The sequence below is a fragment of the Myotis davidii genome, unplaced genomic scaffold, assembly GCF_000327345.1.
Source record: "Myotis davidii unplaced genomic scaffold, ASM32734v1 scaffold54, whole genome shotgun sequence".
Lineage (NCBI taxonomy): Eukaryota > Metazoa > Chordata > Mammalia > Chiroptera > Vespertilionidae > Myotis > Myotis davidii.
In genome coordinates, this window is record NW_006287915.1 from 5090930 (window position 1) to 5112375 (window position 21446).

At 38.6% G+C, this 21446-nt stretch overlaps 1 protein-coding gene across 4 annotated transcripts in view; it reads left to right on the top strand.

Annotated features, from left to right (window-relative positions):
* The window catches only part of TSPAN8 (tetraspanin 8), a 49079-nt gene extending 39266 nt beyond the window's left edge, over positions 1-9813 (top strand). For 3 of the 4 annotated variants that reach the window (XM_015561346.1, XM_006759741.2, XM_015561344.1), the window contains exons 7-9: positions 2286-2420; positions 5181-5264; positions 9520-9813. In XM_015561346.1, coding sequence (XP_015416832.1) covers positions 2286-2420; positions 5181-5264; positions 9520-9573 — 273 coding nt within the window. In that variant the 3' untranslated portion in view covers positions 9574-9813. The remainder of the gene's footprint in view (positions 1-2285; positions 2421-5180; positions 5265-9519) is intronic. The other variant, XM_015561345.1, reaches the window with a different exon arrangement.
* Positions 9814-21446: the final 11633 nt, after the last annotated feature.

Consider the following 21446-nt stretch of genomic DNA (forward strand, 5'->3'; position numbering starts at 1 on the left):
CCCTCCCTTCCTCCCTCCCTTCCTTCCTTCCTTTTTAATGCTTCTTTGGGAACAAAATATCCTACTTCAAACTCTGGCTGGGTGACCTGCACTCCACCACACATGGACAGAAGTTCTAGATAACAAATGGCTTTCTCTTTGGATTTCAGGGAATTCCCACACAAATTACCTGCTAACATGCTAATGGAATGTGCCTTCTGCGTTCTTGTGATGACTGTTAGTCTAGAGGATGTTGTGTCTCATTCTCTGTACAGTGCCTTGTTCATGTGGCAGTTATAACTCCTTCAACACATTCTGACCAAGTTCTTCCCAACTTCTCCCACATCCTATCTGGGACTAGATATCATGACAAGTTTAGCCTTTCTACCTGTCTTCTGTACCTCCCTGAGGATTCCTGAGGTACACTGTGTTCCTAATATGGACTGATCTGTGAGTGCATAGAGTAGGGCTTATATTCATTTTGGTCTGAAGTATCTCTATCAATTAACACTATTCAAGATTATTTAATCAGAAAGAGTGAGCAATTAATGATGTCTACCGTGGGAACAGGAAAGGAGGGTATTTCAAAACTGCCCTCTTTGCTAATATTGATTGGCCTTTGAACCACCAGAAATCTTTAGCTCTCTCATATAAATGCCTGTTAAGTCATATACAGGGAGGGGCAAAACTAGATTTACAGTTGTTCATATGGAAAATAATACAAGAATAATAATACAAGAATAAAATCTGCATTTTGCATACTCACAACTGTAAACATACTTTCGCCCCCCACTGTATTTGTGCAAATGAGTCTTTGAGCCAAAGTGCAGACTTTTTTAATTTTAAATATATTTTATTGATTTTTTTTTACAGAGAGGGATAGTTAGAAACATACATCGATCAGCTGCCTCTTGCACAACCCTATTGGGGATGTGCTTGCAACCAAGGTACATGCCCTTGATCAGAATCAAACCTGGGACCCTTCAGACTGCAGGCTGACGCTCTATCCACTGAGCCAAACCAGTTAGGGCCAAAGTACAGATTTTTTATCCCTCCCCTGCCCCCCAGTTAAACTTGCTACTTTGAGTCCATTGTTTGAACTATCTTTGTTTCTCGCCAATATATTGATCATCACTCCCAGCTTCTAGATCAGCTACAGAGTTGAAAAGATACATTCTATATCTTTCTCTAAATCATCGATATCAATGTTGAGTAGATCATGTGCGGTGTAAGCATAATGGAAATAACAGCAACTGCAAAACAGAAACAACAACAACAGCTGACACACAGTGAGTGCTTCCTATAAGTCAGTCACTGGGTAACGCATTTCATATCTTTACATTGTTTTTCTTATTTTTATCTTTACAACAAATCTATAAATTGATCCTATTATTATCTGTATTTTACAAATGAAGAAATGGGCACAGAGAGGGTTGAGTAACGTGGGTAATGTGGTCACCCAGTCAGTACGTGAACGTTCTTTCAGTTTCCTGGTATGGCGACGCCTCTGGGCCTGGAAAACCACCCAGGACTGGCTCCATTTTCTTCTGCCTTTCTGCATGAAGAGTTTTCTCTCCCTCTAATAGAACAAGTAGGACAAGATGAGGGATAATTACTTCTCTCTCTCATCTAATAATCTGCGCCTTATACTCTGTGCTATTGGGCTCATCACTTCCTTGTTTTTCTTCCCCAAGCACAGCCACAAGTGCCGCTAGTGTTTCTCCATGTTTCGGTTTGTTCTGGGCCTCCGTCTTTCTGACATTGTTCTAAGAGTTTCATCTCTCATTGGCACCCCTTTCCCTCTTGTAACATTTCATCCCACGGGAGGCCCGCGGAACATCTTTGGCTTTTGAGAGGCCTCTCGCCCTTTTCTTCCTAGCCTTCGTAAGTGGTCAAAGATCATGAGATGGAAATTTCATTTTTAAAACCTCTCATCTCTTTTGAGCAAAAGTTCTTTAAAGAGATCTTGACTCTCTCATGAACTCTTTGGAAGCTTCTTTCCTAAAATCTAGGCCAAGTAGAACTGATTCTGCTCCTCTTTCATCATTAAAATCTAGAAGGTAAGTTTTTCATCTCCAAGTTCCTCAGACTTTTGCTCCTGCAACCTATTTTTCCTTTTCTAATATTAAGACCAAAAGGAATAGTCCTTTATTTTTGCTTTTATATTCAGAGAGGTGGGTGAAAATATATGATATTTTATTATAAGAAACATCTTAATGGTTTCAGGAGGATGTGATTCAGTGTATTGACAATGTTTTTTATCTTCTTTAGTGCCTGCTTTTCATATCTATTTTTTCATCAAACAGTTCAAATGTTGTGGTTTGGTCGATGGAGCTTCTGACTGGGGACAGAATTTTCAACCCAATTCTGAGTCGTGTGAATGTTCAGCTACATCAGATTCCCCATGTATAATGTATGAAGGAAAACATGTTTACCAACAGGTAAGAACAAATCAAACTTGTCACAGTAAGTGGTTCTGTTCATTTTTTTTTCAAAATGAAAGACTTCACAAAAATTTAAATTGCAGCAATTATAATGGGAATCATGACATAAACGTCCCAGGAATCTCCCAAATAAAAAAGAAATCCTTATTTAAAGATAAAAGCCAATATAAAAGATGAAAGTATTTCATTTCTTCTATGAGCCTGGCAATCATTTAAACTCAACTCTAATAGATCAAAGCAACATTCTGCTTGCAAGGGGAAGCAACGTCCAAATGAACAGATACACGTTTATGTTGTCCTCTTTTTGGTGACTTTAATTATTATTCTCCTCCATTTTTTTTTCTATTTTAACATAAATTCTAGAAATCTATATTTTCACTTTAATTTTAAAAGTGAAGCTTCCGTTTTCTAATCATAGATTCCTTTTCTCAAGTAACTGTATCAGCCTAAAGAAAGGACTTGGCCTTTGGTGGTTTCAGCTCTGGATTCATGTTTATTTACTGCTTTGTCTCATTAGTGCTCCAATTAAAAGTTGCCTCAGATATTTAAAGTCAATTGAAAAAACTGGGTTTATTTTTTATGTGTTGTAGATGTCCTATTTAACTATGTCACTTGTGGATATCAATATATGCATGTCATATTTCTTACTGCTTAATTCATCCCATATTTCTTGACTACCTCCTATCATCCATTGGAGACCAATTTCTGTGCAGGGCACAGGGTCAGCCCAAATAGGGAGGAGAGAAAGATAACTCGGCAATTTCCATTTAATGAACTATTGGTATTTCTTGGATGGGGCAAGCATAAGTGTTATGGGACACCATCTAATTAAGGGTTGGAGGTACAAGCTATGGCTTCCTAGAGGACATGATATCTGCCTGTTGCCACAGGGTTTTATATAATTTTTTCCTTACGCCTGAAAGGATTGTGTACAGAAATGACAATTGATATGAATGATATTAATGTTTCCTTTATTTGCTATTATACTTGGGTGCCTACTATGTGTCAGACAGACCCTTGTTAGAATCAGATAGACTTCTGGCTCCTCAAGGAGATTATAGTTAGATGGAAGCGAGATCTATAACAGCTATGTGATTCAATAAATTAATTTCTGTAATGCCTTAAGATCATTTTCAATTTAGTATTGGCTTAGTAATGGCTACTGAGATGAATTACATTTCCGGACATAGAAAGTGTCTCAGGAGAAACGTCTCTCCTGCTTACTAGCACATCCCTTTTACTAATCTTATCACAATGAAGGAGGCTGTGTTCTGAAAGGGAATGTCGGTTACTGGTGTTTAAAGTAACAGGTGGGGAAGAAGTTATCTATCCGACTACACAGCTACCCTGTCTTTCATTGTCCAAGTAATACTAGTAAAAATATTTTATTCTTACTTTTTATATTTCTCCCTGCTCCCTTCCTCTACCTAATGTTAGTGACATGGTATGTATGAGGAAGAGAGAAATAAATATGATAAAAGCAAATGTAGTTTCTGCTTGGGATGATGAAAATGGTAAATTCAATAGCAAATTGCAGATTGTTGTGTTCTGGTAAAGATTCAATGCAAAGATGTTTTTCCTTGGGATACATTTTGAAAAGTCCTAACATTATCCTCAAAAACAATAGACATTCCCTCCAAATTCACACATAATTCAGCTGAATACAGGGTGATAGCTTCACCAAGTTTCCCAACAGGATGGTCATAAATTCACAAAATACTTCCATCTGCCTTGTGTCATTTGCAAGAAGTCTGGAAAAATAAGAAATCTGAATGGCCATAATTTGTTTCTTCCCCCACCCCCCACCTGCCTTCTCTTTTGCCAAGATAACCTGGTTATCTAAAGGGGATGGGGGAGAAAACTCCTCAAGCGTAACAAATATGACTCCATAGATCATTAATCGCATAGTTAACCCTAAATAATGTAATCACTTCTAATGTTGACCACTTTGGATCAGATGAGAATGGAGAAACCCAGGCAGAAACAAAGGGGGGAAAAAACCTTATGGAAAACTTATATTTTATTTAACAAATAGCAATATTTTGCTAGCCCATTGAACATATAAGACTATTATGGGAATGAAATGTTTTATGTCAATACAGATAATAGGACTATTACATTGTGCAGTATTTTTCATTTTTAAAATTATTCATGTAATTTACAATTTTTGTAATATTTAGGTTGGTCTGAAATTTTTTAAGGTTGGAATTGCATACTGGTTTGAATAAATTTAAAAAAATGTGGTAGAGAGATAACTTCCAAAATTCTCCTTTTTTATCTCAATTAAGGGCATAATAGTGGACATAAGATTTTTAAGCTAAAAATTACTGATAAGTATTAGAAAGGGAATTTTTATAAACCTCCTTTTAAAAGTGAAACATTTCACTATAATTAACTGAAACCCCAACCAGAGAGAACTCCGGTTGTAATCTGCAGATTACAAACCTAAAAATATACATAGCCAATGTCATAACTCTAAGTTGCCAGTTAAGGTAAAATTATTATTATTTATAACTAGAGATCCCTAGATTCAGCAATGACGTAGCTGAAGCAAAATTTTGCTCCTTGAGTGCTTGCTATAACCTTTCAGATGGGGGGAGGAGTTTGAAGCAGAGGAGATAATCCAATTCCTTTTTGTTGAATATGTTTCTTGGTAACAGTGCAAAAAATCAACCCACTGGGAAAAAAAAAATCTTAATTCTGATAAGGTCATCAAAATGTGATTAAAGTTAACTTTATGTATATATTTTTTAACAGGCATGCATTACTTTTATAAAAGACATACTCAAAAAAAATCTCCTCGTAATTATTGGATTAGCATTTGGAATAGCATTTATTGAGGTACAGTATAACCTTTCATTAATTACTCTATTTATTCCCTTGCTTGTCCATTAATCCTGCTAGCACATTTCTGGTGAGCCAAGTAAAAACCAGGTGCTTCAGACAAGCACTGAGTACCAAGTGCCAAGGGCCAGCTTCTCCCTCTGCCAACCTTGAGTCTGGGGAGGGGATTACAATTGTAGGAATTGAGCCTGGCTAAGCCTATTTTTGAATGATCTCTCGACTGGGGAATCAATTTTGAATTAACTTCCACATAGTTCTTAGTCCCATATATCGTTTTCCCATTGGAATCTAATGCAAGAGTTAAAGTTAGAAGAAAGAGCCCAGACAAATCCAAAACACAGTCTTTACATTTTCTTATCTCTCCTCCTGATTTTGAAAGAGAAAATAAAAGCTGAACTCAAGAGTGTGGGGAGCTGTTTTCCTGCTATTCCATTCCACAGAAATCTAATTAGTTTTAAAATTTTGAAGCAGTTGCCTTTAATTTTCTCATTGAGTAAAAATTCTCAAATGTGCTCTCATCAATTTAATTATTGAGGTTGAAAACAATTCCTGAATAGGGTTTTTATCTGGACGGCCTTACTTGGCATTTTTTAAAAGAATCTGAATGATACTTTTTACATGGCCTAAAAATGTTTGCCAAATAGATGAAATAAAAGGATCTCAGGGAAGGGTTTTTGGAATCATTTCAGCTCTTGGTGAATATAGATATCAGGTGAGTCAAATTCCCTTGCATCCTGTGCAGGGCATTGGCAGGAGTCCTGATGAGGTGTGGGGTGTCTCTGGTTAACGCCTCTGAGGGCTGGTGAGCTCAGCTGAGCGGCTGCTGCTTCACTTGCATGGAATGCTGTACAGCGTCCTCCTTGGGATTTCTGGTACCTTTTTACCTTTTGTGCCACATCAGTGCCAGAAAGGAATTTTAGTTGGGACTGAAGCAATTTAGTGTCCTACGCGGTCATTAAGGTTACTGGTGGAATTCCCAGCCAATCATTAGAAAAGGGGTTGGGACAATTAGCAGTAAATTGGGGTGTTGAGTATTCTTTCTGGTAGCCCAGAATAGGTCTACATATGAAGCATTCTCTGCTGGAAACATGGATGTCCTTCTCTACATCTGATATATGATCGAAGTTGAATAGTGTGATTTCTAAACTATATGTAGATATGATAATTGGCTTAAACTTAAAGTATTAAGTCTATTTCTCTTGATTCTTCCTTTTTCGAAATGTCCTTTATTTCTCTGCTTTGTATTCTGGGTTAATGTTAATTTAGAAATGTGAGCTAGTGGCCCTAGAGGTGAGAAAGAAATCACACACACATACACTTACATATTTTCATAAGTCACACACACATGTGTTGCAAGAATAGACTTTAAATGAATGGTTGAAAGAGCAGGCTTTAAATGAAGTATTCAATGCAAGTATCAATATGTGTCAAATTCCATATTAGACTCAAATTGACTATGACTGGCTACAACCCACAGATGCTTTTAAGAAGTTTCTCAAAAGGAAAGCCAGAGAAAATAAGGACATAATCAACTGGGGAGTTTGATATCTCATACAGTGGGGCCTTGACTTACGAGTGTCCCAACTAACGAGTTTTTTGAGATACCAGCTGTCTCTCGGCCGATTTTTTGCTTTGAGTTGACAGAGCAATTTGAATTAATGAGCTCCTTAACGCGATCCTTAATGAGCTCGGTCTCGGAACAAATTAAACTCGTAAGTCAAGGCCCCACTGTATATCATAGTCAAAGGCATTGCCAAGAATCTAAATACATGTAATGGAAAGTAAGATTATAAGAGGAGTAACATAGTCTATGAAATTGGTATATCCATGTGTTTGTTACATATTTAGATACTTTATTGAGTGTTCTAAATATATGATTAGGGAAATACCTTTTTATGGGTATGAAATTATATATGTTAATATCATAAAATATAACATTTTTAGTGATGCCAGTTAGTGTGATTTCTAGACTATATGTAGATATGATAATTGGTTTAAAGAACCATAGCCTTGCCCTAACCGGTTTGGCTCAGTGGATAGAGCATCAGCCTGCGGACTGAAGGGTCCCAGGTTCGATTCCGGTCAAGGGCATGTGCCTTGGTTGCGGGCACATCCCCAGTAGGGGATGTGCAGGAGGCAGCTGATCGATGTTTCTCTCTCATCGATGTTTGTGGCCCTCTATCCCTCTCCCTTCCTCTCTGTAAAAGATCAATAAAATATATTTAAAAAAAAAGAACTATAGCCTTGAAAATAGTCTGATATTCAGCCTATAAAAATGTATCCAAAAATGTACATTAGTCTATCTTATACTCATTATTCCTAGTTGACTAACACTTAGGCCCGTTTCTAAGGCTTAATACCTAGACCTTGTTTCCCAAGTTTACATTCAAATAAACACAAAGACTCACAGAGAGAAAACATATCTTTCTAATAAATATTTTTAAGAAGGAAACAGGGGCAAATATCTCCATGCATAAAATATATTCAAACTATCTCCATTAAAATATCATATGAAAACATGACCCTGTGACATTTAGACTGTTGGCATTAGTCTGTTTATGCATAGGCTCTGATGGAGTGGGCCAATAGTCATTTTCAAGACTCTAAGTAAGACCACATAGCTGGGCAATTCTTCTTAGAGAAAATGTATGAATCTATGCAAAATGCTTTATTTTGCAAGAAAATGCTATAGACATTCTTGGAATCCTCATTATTCCAAGTTAAATAATCAGACCATCATAACATACCTCGCCGTATTTGACTATAGAACTTACAAGCCCAAAAATGATCAGCACTTTCTCTTCTCATTTCAACTAAGAAAAAAGGGCACTGACACTGGTAGTCATCACTTTGTAGGATAAATGTTATCCTGACAGAAGGTCCCAAGAATAACATAGTTAAGAGAGAGAAAAATGATAACTTTACATTTTTTTTAGACTTTTCCAGAATAGGGGAACTCATGCACATTACGTATAGCAAGTTTATCCTGAGTCTTCGCATACATTACCATATGATGGATCTCGTTTTAATTACCTGCTATTTTTATGAACAATAATAAAAAAAAATTTTCAGAGGCAGCGAAGTACAAGAAAGTGGGATATTAACTATCTAGTCAGCTGGTAAATATCAGGCTTCTAATTCAAGGATGTGACGATGAAAGATGATAGTTGCCTTATCTCAGTATTTTGTCCATGTCTTTATTCTTTCCTGATACCTATCTCCCAGACTTGAGGCTTGGGATCAAGGCAAAAAGACTAAATTTCCAGGCTTTTTGAAGTCATTCTAAAAGAATGACTTTGAGAAAGCTCTGAATGAAAAATCATTATTTTTTTCAGAGAGCTGGTGTCTGCTTTTTTTCTTTTTTCTTTTTTTAAGGCGACAAATATTGGGCAGTAGTTCTCATCTGAAATGCATTTTCAGGAACAAATTCTTAAGCAGGACGTCTCAGTATAGTAAGAGCACTTGTGACGACTCAACATAAGTAGCAGCTCACCCTCCTCCTGCCTCCCCTCAAAGCAGGCTGGTGTGGAGGAAAACTTTTGATTGGTAAAACACACAGGTCCTTCTGTCATTTCTACATCAAAGCCACGGCTTGCAAGTCACCAACTACAAAGACACTTAGGGCAAGTTTTGAGATGCCTCATTCTTGGGAGAGCCACTTAATAAATGGGAAACTATGCCCCAGATTTTCAGCTGTGTTGGTTCACTTCAGAGGAAATTTCCAAATTAAGCTATTCTCCATAGATTTAGAAGTTTGTTGTTGTGTTTTAAATGTTACTTTTTTTTTCACTCCTCTTGGCAATGCCCTCACTATGGCAAGAGAAATTCTAGACTCCTTGATTTGTATGCAGATGATCTAACCCAGAGATCATAGCTGTTTCATGGAAGCAATAGGTATATTGAGCGTCCAGAGGCCCAAGTTCCCCTGAGCTCTGGGGCAGATGCCCCACAGAAGGGTGTGTGTCCCCCAAAGTTGGAGTGCTGTGGGGCAGCAGCTACTGAACAACCAGACTGGGCAAATTAGAGGTGGACTGGCAGCAGAAAACCCTGATTAAAACAGTTCACTCAGAGAACTTTCTCAATGCTCTCTTGTCCCATGGGAGTCTCTAATTTCCCAGGAAGAGAGATGACGTAGGTTAAAAAGCTTAAAAGTGTCCATGGCCAGAATCTTTTCCAATATAATGTTCTTTCTGTCTATTTATAATGCATTTTCCCTTGAATTCCATGTTAACTCTATTGTTTTGTTTTCTAGATACTTGGTCTGGTATTTTCTATGGTCCTGTTCTGCCAGATTGGGAACAAGTGAATCTGTGGATATGTCGAGCTTTCATCAGTCAAGCTCCTTAAAATGGTTGCTTTGCCTTTGTAACTTTAAATATATGAGTGCTGTCTATGTTAGGAGGAGCTGTCTTATTAAAATTTCTTTATTTAGCTAGACTTTAGTTACCTCCCAGACATATTGAATATACTTAGGATTTTAGTGATGCTAGAAAAGTAATATAAATGTGCATTTTTACTCAAAATAAAAGTGACATTCTTTACATTGGTGCTTTTTTGTGTCCGATCATTGTGTTCAGATGGTACTGTGCTTAAAACATTCATCTGGAGCCAGCCAGGGGAATAGCCATCCTGAGTGACAGGTAGTCAAGGCAGTGCATCTAGGCTCTTCAGAAGCAACACTGTTTTGTGTGGTGTCTCAGCCATTAGTCATAAGATTAAATTAAGTCACAATTTGAAAGACTGAGATAGTGGGCTGGCTCCTTGCTATTTATGCCAATGTCTACAGATGGTGTCTCTCTTTTCTCTCTATTAACGGGACAAGAAGATGTGAGTGCCGTCTTTCTAGCCACTGACTCTGTGATTTCTCTCTGGACCTTCTCTGGAACATAGTTACAACAGCTTCTATCTTTCTAGTTCTCACAGACATGTTTACATTCTACCTTTTCTTGAGGTATAAGAGACACACAGTAAGGTGAACAATCTTAGGTATGCACCTGTGTAAGCATGATGAGATCAGGATACAGGACACTTCTAGCACACCAGAGTGCCCCTGCATGCCACCTGCCAGTGCTATGCCAGAGCAGAGTATCCATACTCGTCTCTTCCCCACTCTGTGCTCAGAAGCATCACACAGAGCTTTAAATCCATGGTGGTGGGAGTATTTACACGATGGAAACTGGCAAATGGCATACAATTGGGGATTTTTTCCCAAGAGCTGGTTGTTAAACAGTTACTAGTATGTCACCGTCCTTCTCAGCTAATACCTTCCCAAAGATAACCACTCTTCTGAATTTATTCTATGGCCAAAGATTCATTTTGCCTATACTTGAACATTCTATAAATGGAATAGTCTAATTTTCACTCTGGCTTCTTTCTCTTCAACATTCTGTTTGTGAGGTTCATCTATATTGTTGCATGCAACTGTAGTTAATTTTCATTGTTATGTAGTATTTCATTGTAGAGGACTATATATCACAATGTATTTATCCATCCTGCTGCTGACAGGCATTGTTGGATTTGCTTCCAATTCGGCATTATTGTGAATAAAGCTGCTATAAACATTCTTGTACGTTTTTAAGTCTGTATCTGCACTCCTCTTCTGAGGAGGAGAAAGAGGAAGAAAGGCAGTTGTTGTCAAGTAGATGAGAGTGACCAGCAAGGAGTGGAAAACTTGGGGGCATGCTGGCTGGGTTACACAGCCTGATTCTGTGCTCCCCTATTGATGGTAAAGGTAACTGGCCTCTGAGTACAGGCCATGTCCCAGAAACTCTACTTTTATTACCTCATTTCTTCTTACCACATTCTTATGAGGCAAATACTATCTATTATTATCCTCATTTTGCTGGTGAGAAAATAGAGAATTAGAGCTCTCAGCTCAGATCCAAACCATTAATAACTGGCAAAACTGGGACACAAACCTTGACTCTTGTCTCCCAAGCCTTGGATGAGAATCATTATTTGGCTTTCCCATGACATGTCTATTAATAAATTTTCCATATCTTATCTAATAATAGACAAACATGGTAATTGACTGTACCTTTGCTACACCTCATTGGCTAGTCAGTGTGGTATGCAAATTAACTGCCAACAAAGATGGCGGTTGATTTGCATACTGCAGGCAGGGCGGTCCAGGGCCAGCAGCCATCCAGGCCCCCATGTGCCGCCTAAGCCCTGCTGCCAGCTGGGACCCCTGTGTGTGACCCTGGGTGGCAGAGCTTGGCAGTGCAAACGTGCTGCCTAAGCCCCGTCCCAAGCCGGGACCCCCATGTGCAGCCCTGGGCAGCGGAACCCTGCGTCCGTGATTATGATCGGAAAGCCAGGCCACAGGCAAGGCAGCACCCCGGGACTCAGGAGCTGCCCTGCCTGCAGCCCATGATCGTGATCACGATCGGGAAGCCGGGCCACAAGCAAGGTGGCACCCCGGTACCCAGGAGCCGGTTGGCAAGGTCTGCAGGTGAAGCAGCAATCAAGCTATGAGGGAGAGGGTCGGGGGGGGGGGCGGAAGGAGCTACAGGAGCAGCTCTGGCTGGAGACTGAAGACTCCCACCAGAGCGAGGAGCAAAGACTGAAGGTTCCAGCTGCTGTGAAGACTGTGTCCAGAGCAAAGATGGAAGGTGGTGGCCAGAGTGAAGGTCTGGGTCCCAGGTGCCAGAGGAAAACTGGTGCTGGCAGCCAGGGGAAAGAAGGCCTATTGCACAAATCTTCATGCAATGGGCCTCTAGTTGTATTATAATTACCTGTTCATGGTTTGCCTCTGTTAGTATACTGCAAGTCCTTAAAGGCATTAGTTATTTCTTAATTGCCATTATGTTCCCAGTACCTATTGGAGGGCTTGTCACATAAAGGGTACTCAATAAACTATAGCTAAAAATAATACTTTAGCTATATTTATTGAGAGCCTATTATATACCTAAACTATTCTAAGTACTTTGCATGGGGGTCACTGATTTAATCCAGAAAGACACTCTTACGTTAGTGCTATTTTTTTAGTATATATTTTTTTGTTGATTTCAGAGAGGAAGACAGAGAGATATATAGAAACATCAGTGATGAGAGAGAATCGTTTATTGGCTGCCTCCTGCACATCCTCTACTGGGGAGGATTGAATCCACAACTTAGGCATGTGCCCTTGGCCAGAATCAAACCTGGGATCTTTTAGTCTGAAGGCTGATGCTCTATCCACTGAGCAAAACCAGCTAGGGCAGGTTAGTACTATTACTAGATCCAATTTACAGACGAGGAAACCAGGGCTCAGTAAGGTTAACTAATTTTACTTAAGTTATGCAGCTAGTTCAGTGGAGGACTTGTGATTCAGTCTAAGTAACTCAAAACCTGTGCTCCTTACGTCATACCATTTTGCCCTACCTTACAGTGATTCTGAGAGAAGAGGGTGAGGAAGTGAATATGGAAATGCCTCTGCATAGTGTCGGGCACATATTAGGACATGTTATGGTATCAATGGCATAAGGAACTAAAACAGAAAAACAAAATCTCTAGCTATTTAAATAATGGAAATATAGTAGAGGGAATTGCTATATTAGTCAGCTTGGGCTGCAATGACAAAACACTATAATAGTCTAGTTGGCAAACTGCGGTTCGCGAGCCACATGCGGCTCTTTGGCCCCTTGAGTGTGGCTCTTCCCAAACCTTAGGAGTACCCTAATTAAGTTAATAACAATGTACCTACCTATATAGTTTAAGTTTAAAAAATGTGGCTCTCAAAAGAAATTTCAATCGTTTTACTGTTGATATTTGGCTCTGTTGACTAATGAGTTTGCCGACCACTACTAGTGGGCTTAAGCAGCAGACATTGATTTTCTCACCATTCTGGAGGCCGGAAGTCCGTCAGCGTGCCGCAGACCCGTTCTTGCTGAGAGCTCTCTTCCTAGCCCATGGATGAATCACCTTCTTGTACTTTGCATGGGGGTCACTCATTTAATCCATAACGACACTCTTAGGTTAGTACTACTTTTTAAGTATGTATATTTTTATTGATTTCAGAGAGGAAGGGGGAGAGAGATAGATAGAAACATCAGTGATGAGAGAGAATCGTTGATGGTTCTCACATGGCAGAGAGAGAAAAAATGAGCTCTGGTGTCTTATAAAAAACACTGATCCCATTGGATCAGGGTTTCATCTTTAAGATATCATTTAACCTTAATTACTTCCTGATGCCAAATACAGCTACCCTGAGGCTTAGGGCCCAAACCTGAATTTGGGGAGGGAGAGGACAACATTCAGTCGGTAGCAACTGTTTATACAGATGATAGAAGAAGAAGCCAAACAGGATAGCAAGGTAAACCAGAAATTAGCAACCATAGGAAGTTGCTACCACCCTTAGACTGGAAAGACGGAGATAACGGAACCCATGGCAGAGACCACAGAGGGAAGGATGTCTAGGAGGGGACTCAAGGGATATTGTCAGAACAGAGAAAGGGAGAAGTGCCCAGGTTTATTCCCTCCTGCCCACTCCAGACTTTTGCCAGTACCTCCCACTGGCTGAAATCACCTAGAGACCAGGAAACAAGGGCTCCTGGGTAATGTAGTTCCTCTGATTCAAAGCTAAGCTGAATGTGGCAAGGACTGCACTGAGCAGACTGGGAAGACTGTCTTAGCAATGGGAGGTTTCGAGAGCAAGCACACAGGTGCTGAACTCTGATTAAGTTGTAGAAAGCATAACAGGTTTAATATTCTTAGGAGACATGGTACAACGTTTCCTGGGTTTTTTCTGTTTTGACAAAAATTCAAAGCATTTTAGAGATATAACTTTTTAGGTCTGTTGTTCCTAACTGGGAGACATTTGCCTCTCAGGATAGGTGGCAATGTCTGGAGATACTTTGATTGTCACAACTGGTGTGGAAGGGCAATGTTACTGGCATTTAGTGGGTAGAGACCAGGGATGCTGCTAAACATCCTACAATGCACAGGAATGTGACCCCATAACAAAGAATTATATGGTCCAAAATGCCCATAGTGCTGTGATTACAAAACCTCGCTTTAGAGAATCACGTCTGAATAACATGGCCTCTTGCCCCAGGGTAGGAGGTGCCTGTTATCATGGAGAGTGAACTGCACTGGGGTCAGGAGTCGTTTTAGGCCCTGCTCTGAACTTAATGACTGTGTGATTTTTGCAAGTCACTTAAGTCTCATCAACTCCAAATGAGAACTTTTATCTAGAAGATATTTATCTGCTTATGATATTTTATTGAAGTCTTAATTTTGATCTTTGGTACTGAAGGTAATTATAAGGGAAGGATATTAAAATCAGATTTAAGAGTAAGCTCATCTTTTACCTTCATGCTTCCCAGAACAAACCACAATATTAAAAAACATATTACATTTTATTAAATTACTTGAGAACATAGCAAGAAAAAAATAAAAAGAAACTGTGGTCAAATTGATAACTCAATGTAGGTAGAAATGTTTCTTCTAATTAAGAAAAATGTAGAAATTATCTCCATTATGTTTAAGATTATACAATTGCACTCATTTAGATATATAAAATATATATCATGTTTTTACAAATGCTTCTCAAGTCTGTCCATTTTTCTGCTTCCCTGTGGCTATCATCCTATCTGATCTCTTACAATCCCTCCGGAGGTAGAATAACTAATGGTCTATTCAATATTCTTTCTTTCTTTGTCTCTGTTTCTGATATTTTGCAGATATTTATGGGCATATACTGAGCCCAAGTAAAATGTTTTATTTACCACCACCTACTATAGTGAAACTCCTCTTTAACACAGCTAGCAAACACACACAGTGTACACTAATTAGTGAGTCTTCTACAGCAGCAGGCTGCTTTCATTTTTAGTCAATCTTTCAATAACATAAGAGCATCTTTTAAGTGACTAAATTTATTGGACCCCACATAGAGCATTAGAGTAGAATTTTATCATATTTTATCAAAGAGACCCTCTCTGATGCCTGTCTCTAAATTGAACATGAGTCACAATTGAAAAAAATGTACACAATTAAAAAAAAAAAGTAACTTCTGTAGCCCAGACTGGAAAACATACTGAGATGGCGGTGTTGGATGACAATACAAACCATTCCTAAGCACCTTCCTTGGAGAGTTAGTTCTGTATGAGACAAACACCATGAGCCTCTGGCAAAGATGGGATATTGTGCCAAATTGCCTCAAGGTCTACTTTGAACTCTGTTTTGTTCTATCCTTGGGCCAATACCCTGCTGTTGAACGTTGTAAGGCTTATAGAAGAAGCTCTCTCACTTTGTTGTTGAGTGATGTAGTTATTCTTTATCCTCGTGTTTCTATAGAAATTTTAGAAGTAGCTTGTCAGTTTGCGCGCGTGCACACACACACACACACACACACTCCTACAGGAAGTTTTATTTTGAATCTGTAGTTTACATCTTTACATTGAGCCTCCCTATCCATGGTATAGCTATCCAATTATTTAGACTCCTTTAATTGTTTTTAATAATGTTTTAGCATTTTTCTGTTAGAAATCCTTTAATTGTCTAAATTAATAAGTAAGTTTAGCAAAGTTGCTGGAATCAATGTCACCATATGCAAAATTGTTTTTATATCAACTATAAATAGTACAAATTGGAATTTTAAAAAAATTATTTACAAAGAATCATGAAATGTTAAATACCTAATAATAAATATAATGAATAATTGCAAGCCTTTTAATACAAAATTTATAAAACATCCTAGGAGAAATAAATGTATATAGAAATACAATTTTTGGCCCGGCCAGCATGGCTCAGTGTTTGAGTGTCGACTTATGAACCAGGAGGTCATGTTTCAGTACCCAGTCAAGGCACATGCCCAGGTTGCAGGCTCGATCCTCAGTGTGGGGGGTGCAGGTGGTGACTGAGAAATGATTCTCTCTCATCATTGATGTTTCTATCTCTCTCTTCCTCTCTTAAATAAATAAAAACATGTTAAAAGAAAAAAAAATACATTTTTGTGTTGATTTTGAATCTGGTAACTTTGCTAAACTTACTAATTAATTTTAATAATTTATCTTAGATTATATTGTGTATTTTCTATGTATGTCACTGTGTGCTTGGCTAATAATACAGCTTTATTTCTTCCTTTTTAATAATTACACATTTTTATTTCTTTTTTTTTCTTGATTTATTTCATTGACTAAGACCTTTAGTGCAATGTTGAATAGAAATGGTATCTTCCATGGGTGTGCAAAGTAGATACATAGGTTGTTTTTTGGTTTTTGGTTTTTGTTTTACAAATTCTAGAATTAGCGATGCTAGTTTCATCAGTAACAAAAATATACCAAAATCTATCATAGGACTAGGGATATATGTAAAGAAAAGAATCCATTTTAAGCAACATTATTGATCAGGCAACTTACAAGTATGGAAGAACAAAGAGATTTGGAGGAAGAGCTTGGATGGAATGAAATAGGAGCTACCATCATTGGAGCAGTGACAGGGGCCAGCTCCCAAAACGTATATTATTCCCCAAGGAAAATGGTAATGGGTATTGGAATGGAGAGAAACAGATGGCCCTAAACACATTCATATTTTATATTAGCAAAACCCACAGTTCTCATTATGTGAGCACTCAGCCATTTGGAAAGCAGTTTGAATAGGAACATGACTTTTGCAGTAAAAAATATCTGAGTTTAAATTCCAGCTCCATCATTGTGTAACCACAGCCAAGTTGCTTAATCCCTTTGAAGCTCAGTTATTCACCTGTAAATTGAGAATAATGATTCATACTTACTGGGATCATTATAAGGATGAGTGAGATAACACATGTATGTTATTGGTTATATAAACATGTAGAATAAATTAGTTTTCTGCCCATTTTTGGCTTGAATTCTTTATCTTGTGTTGCTGTGTAATACTTTTGACATACTAAGCTATACACTTTCATCTTGGTTTTTCTTTCCTGTCTCACCACCACCCTTAAACTTCCACAGTGATCAAGCACATAGTAGGGACCCTCTAGGACAGAGGTTCTCAACCTGTGGGTCACGACCCCTTTGGGGGTCACCTAAGACCATCGGAAAACACATATATAATTACATATTATTTTTGTAATTAATCACTATGCTTTAATTATGTTCAATTTGTAACAATGAAAATACATCCTGCATATCAGATATTTCATAACCGTAGCAAAATGACAGTTATAAAGTAGCAATGAAAATAATTTTATGGTTGGGGGTCACCACAACATGAGGAACTGTATTAAAGGGTCGCGGCATTAAGAAGGTTGAGAACCACTGCCCTAGGAGGAAGGGATAGAGAGGAAAGCAGAAATAATCAGCAGTGCTTCTAGCTTTTGCATTTGAGAACTTAACATTTTGAGGCAGTTGTCTTAAACTCGTGGGATTTGGCCTGCATTTGCTTTCAGAGGTGTTCTGTATTGCTTCGCAGTGTATAAATAGTTCCTAGCACTTAAAATTGGGATACTTAGTATAAAGCTCGGGAAGATCAGGCACAGCTGGATCTGCATTTCCATGGAGAGGAATTGGCTAGAGCTCTACAATGCCTACCCCTTGAATGGGCTGCTAGAGCGCCAGCTTGACATGGCCACCATGGGCCTCTCATTCATCTATGTCACCTGTGCAGCTGTGGTACACATTCAAGTTTGTGTGTTCTGTTCAGAGATATTTGATAAATTTGGGGAATAGCCAAATATTTGGGAGAAGCAAGGCAGAGAGTTTGGGGCATTGCTGGTCCCTCACCAACTTAGAATATGTATCTTCCAGACCCTAACTGTGGGCAGGAGAGAATGAGAGGACAAAATGTGGGAGTTTCTCTCTCTTTTTCTTCCTTCCTTCCTTCCTCCCTCCCTCCCTCCCTCTTTCCTTCCTTCCTTCCTTTCCTTCCTTTCTCTCTCTCTCTCTCTCTCTCCTTTTCTTTCTTTCTTTCTTCTGCTCTGTGTGTGAAGTAAGACTTCTTGACTAAGCACCTGGGAGGCAGCAAGCCCTCAGAGAAGGAATGACAGCTATGTCTAGAGCAGGCACGGAAGTGTTCCAAACAGCAACATGCCCCAGCTGTGGCACCAACGTAAGAGGAAAAGTCTTGCTCTCCACCTCAAATATGGATTAGTCCCAGAAGTGGCCATGAGACTGAAAGATGTGAGGTCTTTCCTATAGTGCTACCTGTGCAACTGTGGGCCTTATGAACAATAATCAGATTGGCTCCTTCAACTCTCCCACCATATCTCAGCACTGAGGTTTTCAGAAATGGGCTCAGATTAAGTTTCTATCTCTATACCCTATGTAGCCCCCTATTCCCCTCCCCATAATTGGCACTTAAAATAGAGTTTACTTGCTCTTTATTCCTGTTTCTATGAATTGACAGTACTGACTTCTACTCTTTTCTTGTTCTCTTTGTCTCCTGTCACCACAACTTACTTAAAATCTTGTCCTGTAGCTTCCACAGTTCTACTGCTTCCTCTGTTTGTCCCCCTTTTCCATCTGTTTCCTGCTCTCTCATCATCCCTGACTGCTACAGTCAGGTACTCATCACTCTGGCTGCTCCTTTTATATCTAATTTGTATTCTGTTCCTTTTTCTTCTTCTTCTGGACACTGTTAGAATTTTGGAGTTTCTCTGGGATCTAATCTTAGTCTAGTCTTTGTCTTTTTATTCTACTTTCTATTCCTGTTGATCCTAACTATTTCCAAATCCCCAGTGAACTCTCAAGTCTTCAAAATCCATATCCCTGGCTGGGGAATTTTAGCTGCTAGATAGAGATGGCATAGGCATATCTGCTTTTCCTTCTGCCTTGTTTTATATTGGTTATCAGCATTAAAAATTAGTGACTCAGAGCAGGCATCTCAGAGTCACATTGAACATCTCTTTATCTACCACGTTTAATCGGTCACCTTGTTTTGTTGATACTTCTATCTTCTCTCTTTCTTTCATGCTAGTCACAGCCTTAGTTCAGGCCATCATCATTTCTCTTTGGGATTGTTGTAATAATCTCTTGATGAGTTTTTCTATCCTTGTTTGTTCCCCTTCAAATCCATTTCCCCTGGTACCACAAAAAAATATTTTGAAAATGCAGATGTTATGTTGTTACATTACTCTCTCCCCAAATTAGAATTGGCTACAGGATTTTCATAAGAATTTCACTTCTCCCTGCTCATTTCCAGACACCCGTCTATATGTATCCCATGAGTCTTCACTTTCTATTCTCCTGTTATCCCTTCATATCTTTGCCATGCTGCTCCCTGTGCCTGGGCTGACCTTGGTACTCATTTTGCTGGATTCCTTCAACAGCTGCTTCAAATGTCACCTCCTCAATAAAGCTTTTCTGGATCCATCAAGACTAATTTAATTTTCTGCTCATCTGCATTTTCCCATTGCACATTGCGTTTAAATACAATGTATTCTAATAAATTTGGGTAGTATTTTGTTGCCTCCATTTTATTATAAACTTCCTGAGTACTCCTGAATTGAATTTGTTTTCCAGACCCTGGCATGGCACCTAGAATATTAATTAGAAGCTCAACAAGTATACGTGTGTTGTTTTTAATATCACCTGGTCCACTTGAAGAAAGGCATTCAATTTTACCTTACAAAGCTCTTTCATTGACTATCAATATATTTATTAATAATTATAATAACAATAGCAAATACATATAGTGCTTATTGTATGTTAGTTAGATACTGCTCTGAGGAATTCACATATATCACATTCAATTCTCATAACAGTTCTGTTACTAAAATTATTATCCTCATTTTATAGATAATGAAACTGAGCCTTAGGGAAGTTAAATTGCCAAAAATTAATGGACCCAGGTTTCAAATCCAGCTATAGTACATCTCTTGGAAAAAAAAGGATCATTTGTTTTTAAAATACAATTTTAGATTCTTTCCAGAGTCGTTGAATTGTTGAGGCTGACACTTGAACATCAAAGTATATTAACAAATGACCATAAATCCAAATGTAGTGGTCTCCATTCCCCCACCCTTATACTTTGTGTACACCTTCGGTATCACATTTATCACACTGTATCACAAGACTGTGTTTCCATGTATTTTTTTTTTTCTGACTGGGAACAACTTGAGGCAGGAAATATGTCTTTTTAGATTTTATTCTTACCCATGCATAGCATGATACCTGAGAGGTGGTTGCCCAATCAATGATTAGTGAATGAAAGAATAAGAAATAGTGCTTACATTTTTAAAGACATTAAAATGGCCACATCCATAATTAAAGTTGGTAAGTTCTTTTTTTTAAAAAAAAATATATATTTTATTGATTTTTTTTTGTTTTTACAAAGAGGAAGGGAGAGGGATAGAGAGTTAGAAACGTCGATGAGAGAGAAACATCGATCAGCTGCCTCCTGCACACTCCCTACTGGGGATGTACCTGCAAGCAAGGTATGTGCCCTTGACCGGAATCGAACCTGGGACTCTTCAGTCGGTAGGCTGATGCTCTATCCACTGAGCCGCACTGGTTATGGCAAAAGTTGGTAAGTTCTAAAACTAACAACCAAGTAAATGGACTCCAAGAGATATAGCTGTGGGCAAACTACGGCCCGCGGGCCGGATCCGGCCTGTTTGAAATGAATAAAACTAAAAAAAAAAAAAAAGACCGTACCCTTTTATGTAATGATGTTTACTTTGAATTTATATTAGTTCACACACACAATCCATCCATGCTTTTGTTCCAGCCCTCCGGTCCAGTTTAAGAACCCATTGTGGCCCTTGAGTCAAAAAGTTTGCCCACCCCTGGTAGAATGTCCTGTCACTTTTCATGAGAGGACTTTGTTGAGTTTCCACTTCTTTCATAATAGAAAGAGACGATGGGTGCTGATTAAGAGCTATGGAATCTGGAATCTGATTTGTCTGGGTTCAAATCATGGATTCACCATGTAGGAGCTGAGTGATCATGGGATTGTAATTTTTTCTTTGCCTTCTCCTTATTAGAGATTCAAAAAAATCTTTGTAAATAAACCAATCCATGCACAATATTTGGAACATAGAGTTAGTACTCAATAAGTGTTAGTAATCCCAGCAACAACACAGAGCGGGTAACTATTAAGGAACCAGCTCTGGATAGTTGACCTCCTCAAATCAGTTTTAAGTGTGATAGAGAAGCCATATAGCCTCAGAGGCCAAACCCAGAACACTGCCACCCAGAGGCTGAGCCACAAACTGACTCTTTGCTAAAAACAAAATAAGACAGTCTGGGAAACAAATACAGCCTGCTTTAAAATAAG